Source organism: Fragaria vesca, linkage group LG2, assembly GCF_000184155.1.
Source record: "Fragaria vesca subsp. vesca linkage group LG2, FraVesHawaii_1.0, whole genome shotgun sequence".
Lineage (NCBI taxonomy): Eukaryota > Viridiplantae > Streptophyta > Magnoliopsida > Rosales > Rosaceae > Fragaria > Fragaria vesca.
Window position 1 is genome coordinate 25,091,317 of NC_020492.1, and position 4,162 is coordinate 25,095,478.

Consider the following 4,162-nt stretch of genomic DNA (forward strand, 5'->3'; position numbering starts at 1 on the left):
TATATATATATATATATATATATATATATATATATATGTAGTATGAGTTTCTTGAATAATGATCAATTTAATGTTGACCGCATCGACCGAGACCCAAACATTATTGAAAATATCTGAATTTTGTATCATAGTCGTATTTCACTACCGTGATCGTATCTAGAACTCAAACTTTAATTTTTCTTAAAATTAGTCATTTGAATCACAACGTGCTACTAATGTGTTACAACATGTTTACTAAGTTATATCTAAATGTATATCTTTATTAACCAACTATATGAAGGAACTAAAATTTGCAAAATTTGACCGTACGATGTGATCACATAAGTAAAATATGGATACAGTAGAAAACTTACCAATTTTTGATAAAATTTGGGTCTTGATCGTACGAGTCAACTTTATTTACGTTTAAATTTTTCTATGGGGACCTATATAATCGGTTTATAAACGTGTCTAAATTTTCTAATACATTAGTTTCATGGGTACTCAATGAGAATTCCAACATTCACGAATCAAAAAAATAAGTTCGGCCAGAGGAGATAAGAGCATTTCCGTATGGATAATAGGCATATCGTTTGTTGACCAATTTCGGACCTCTTACTACCACATATCTATGTTGTCTGAGTCACACAAAGAAGTGGCGCCATAATTTGTTAAGAACGGGAAAATTTCGAATTTGCTAAGATTGGGAAAACTGCTTCCGCGGGCAATTGAAAATTTAAGATTCTTTTTGGACGACATAAATATGTCGTCTCATAAGTAAAACTCTGCACATGGAAGTTTGAATTGAAAATTTCAGTTTCTTTCAGACAACATATATTTGTCATCTCCAAAAGTACATTAAAAGAGATGAAAACCGGATTTGGACAGCCTTCCTCAGACAACATATATATGTGGTCTCAATTTTCAGCAAAAAGTGAGAATTTCTAAGTTTGAATTGAAAATTTCAATTTCTTTCAGACAACATATATTTGTCGTCTCTAGAATTACATTAAAAGAGCTAGCTGAAAACCGGATTTGGACAGCCTTCCTCAGACAACATATATCTGATGTCTCAATTTTCAGCAAAAAGCGAGAATTTCTAAGTTCGAATTGAAAATTTCAGTTTCTTTCAGACGACATATATTTGTCGTCTCCAAAAATACATTAAAAGAGCTGAAAACCCGATTTGGACAGCATTCCTCACACAACATATATATGAGGTCTCAATTTTCAGCTAAAAACCTCATTTCAGCTCAATTTTCAGCTCAATTTTCAGACGACATATATTTGTGGTCTCCAGAAGTACATTAAAAGAGCTGAAAACTAGATTTAGACAGCCTTTCTCACACAACATATATTCGAGGTCTCAATTTTCAGCTAAAAGTGACAATTTCTGGGTTTGTTGACACCACACCTATATGTCATATGATTTTTACAAACCTAGAAAAAATGAATTAGCCTCTAAAAGTATTGAAGTAGGATGTCATTGAGACGACTTTTACATTTTATATGTCGTTAAAAAAACACAAAAACCATCAGACGACACTTGTTTCAAATGCTGCTTTATATGTCGTGCCTCTTGTGTCGTCTGATGATGTTATTGGCATAGTGTCAGTAGATTTTTCTAGTTTAAATAATTGTACAAACAATACTACCTAATATTTCTTTTGGTCGGTACGATAACTTTATTATTATTAGTAATATAAATATTTCGGTTAATTTATTTTGGTTTTACAGGAATTAATTGTTTACTTACAGGAATATATTTTTGAGTTATTATATCTCTTAATAATAATTTTTTTTTTTTCAAAAAAACTAAAACCTAAGCGACGAAAATTTTGTCTCTTAAGATGCTTATTTTTGTCGCTTAAGGGTAAAAATTACACGCCAAAAGTTGACAGGCCAAAAAAGTCTTCTATCGCATAAGGCTATAGCGACTGAAACTTTCGTCGCATTAAATATAGTGACGAAAACAAGCTCGTCGCTAAACCAAAAAGTTTCGTCGCTTAACTGTAAAACGACAGGAGAACATACGTCACTGAACAACTTAAGCGACAAACAGTTTTCGTCTCCTCCGTTAATTATTCATCGCATTAAATATAGTGACAAAAACAAACTCGTCGCTAAATCAAAACGTTTTGTCACTTAACAGTAAAAGGACAGGAAAACATACGTCGCTGAACAACTTACGAGACGAAAACAGTTCGTCGCTTAAGTGAATTATTCGTTGCCTAGGTCTGTGGTGACATAAATAATCCCCGTCGCTTGTTTCGTTTTCTTAAGCGACGCATTATATGTTTTTGTCGCTTAAGTACCTATGAGACGCATCATATGCGACGAATTTTAAGCGACGCTGGTTTTGTCGCTTAAGTCGGAAGGCGACAAAAATGGGTACTTCGCCGACGATTTTTTCCCGTCGCTTAAGCCTTTATTTCTACTAGTGTGGTGATGTGGTTGTAGCCCTGCACCGATACATACTTTCCTCTCGGGGTACTCCTCTGATATTTGTATCCATTATGTTTCTATCATGGGGTATGGCCTTGGGAATTTCAGAGGGTACCGGAGTTGCTTTTTTATTAAAGTTTTGCTGGGAATAGGATTATCTGGGTCTTCCCGGGGGTCGTCTGGTTTGTCGAATGGGGAGACTGCCGGTTGGTTTTAAAACAGCTCGTGGCCTGTCTGTCCCGCCATGAGTGTATTGCATCTTAAAACCGCTTTTTGATCTCCACGGATCGTGACCCATCGTCCCGGCGTTGGACCCTTCATAAGTAGCAGTCTGCCTACTATAAAACTTTGCAGCTCCCATAAAGCGTCCTTTCCAAGAATGGCATTGTAGGAGGAGGGACAATCCACAATGATGAATGGAGTCACTATTTTGACCATTTTGGCTCCAATGCCGACAATGATTGTTAGGTGATCAGAGCCTAACGGTTGGGTAATTTCGCCAAAGAAATTTATTAACTGCTCGTGATTGCGGTATAACTTGTCCTGTCCCCTCTTGAACCCCTTATAATAATCGTTGAACATTACACTAACAGCAGCACCGGTATCCACAAGCACTCGATGTGTTCGCCAATGGTCTATTTGGAGGGTGATGAGGAGTAGGTCATTGTGTGAAGTGTTGATCAGATCTTCTTCCTTGGTGAAAGTTAGAGATTCCCAAAGTAAAAGGTTCTCAAATGCATTGCTGTCGGAGTTGCATAATTTCTACCTCATCCCACGGGACAAGATCTTTTCCCTCTCCGCCCATCCAGTCCTTGTTGTTGCTCTTCCATGAATAGTCATAATCTCGCCATATACTTCAATAGCATTTGCTTCAGTAGCAGGTGACCTGTACTGTTGCAGTTGGCCATATTGGACTAGATATTCAATTGTATTCTTGAGGGCATAACAAGAATTTGTATCGTGATCAAACTCAGCTTAATACTTGCAGAATCGTCCATTGTTTGGCGGGGGTCTCTTGGGTGCCTTCCTTACTGGGGGTGGCGGGATCTCCTCTTTGTGTTTTTTTCCAAATTTCTGCATAGGAGAGTGTGAGGGTAGTATACACCTCATACCAGGGTATTTGTGGATCAGTGGTAACTTGGGCTAGGGATTGCCTGGGGTAGGGATCGATTACTGCGTTCTCTGTCTCGGGGCCTCTCGTTACTGCTTTTGCCATTTACCTGGTGGTGGTTGTACTCATGTTTGTCATACCGATTCCCACTTTTCCCGATGACCCCGAGTTTGGAATTGAGAAGGGGTGGCATTGCCTTTCCTTTCCACAAATGTATCATATTCAGCTTGAGCTTGCCGTGTCACCTCTGCAATCAGATCATCATAACATTTGAAGCTCCTCTTGTTTAATTCCACTACAAAATGTGTTGGCCTGAGAGCTTGGAGGAAAGCCACTATTGCTACAGCTTCATCTAGGTTCTAACATTTAGCGGTAGCAGTCTGCCAGTGGGTAATGAAAGTTCTCAAGTGCTCGTCGTCTCACTGTTTGACTTTGAATAGTGAGGTTGTTGTCCTATTGCTATATGTGAGAAGAATGAATCTGTTGACAAATTTTTGACTGAGCTGTTCACAGCCATCAACTGAATTTGGCGGGAGTCGTAAGAACCAACTCAATGCTTCTTTTGACAGTGTTTCTCGGAAGGCATGACAAGCTTGGGCATCTGTGTAGCGGGTGGAATCTAGTTGT

The 4,162-nt window shown here is 38.2% G+C and overlaps 1 protein-coding gene across 1 annotated transcript in view; it reads right to left on the reverse strand.

Moving 5' to 3' along the window:
• LOC101313187 overlaps positions 1-3,640 on the reverse strand; it is a 7,349-nt gene extending 3,709 nt beyond the window's left edge. The window contains exons 1-2 of the mRNA XM_004292981.1: positions 3,407-3,640; positions 3,191-3,315 (exon numbers count right to left, since the gene is read on the reverse strand). Of these exons, the coding sequence (XP_004293029.1) occupies positions 3,191-3,315; positions 3,407-3,640 (359 nt within the window). The remainder of the gene's footprint in view (positions 1-3,190; positions 3,316-3,406) is intronic.
• Between the last annotated feature and the right edge of the window lie 522 nt (positions 3,641-4,162).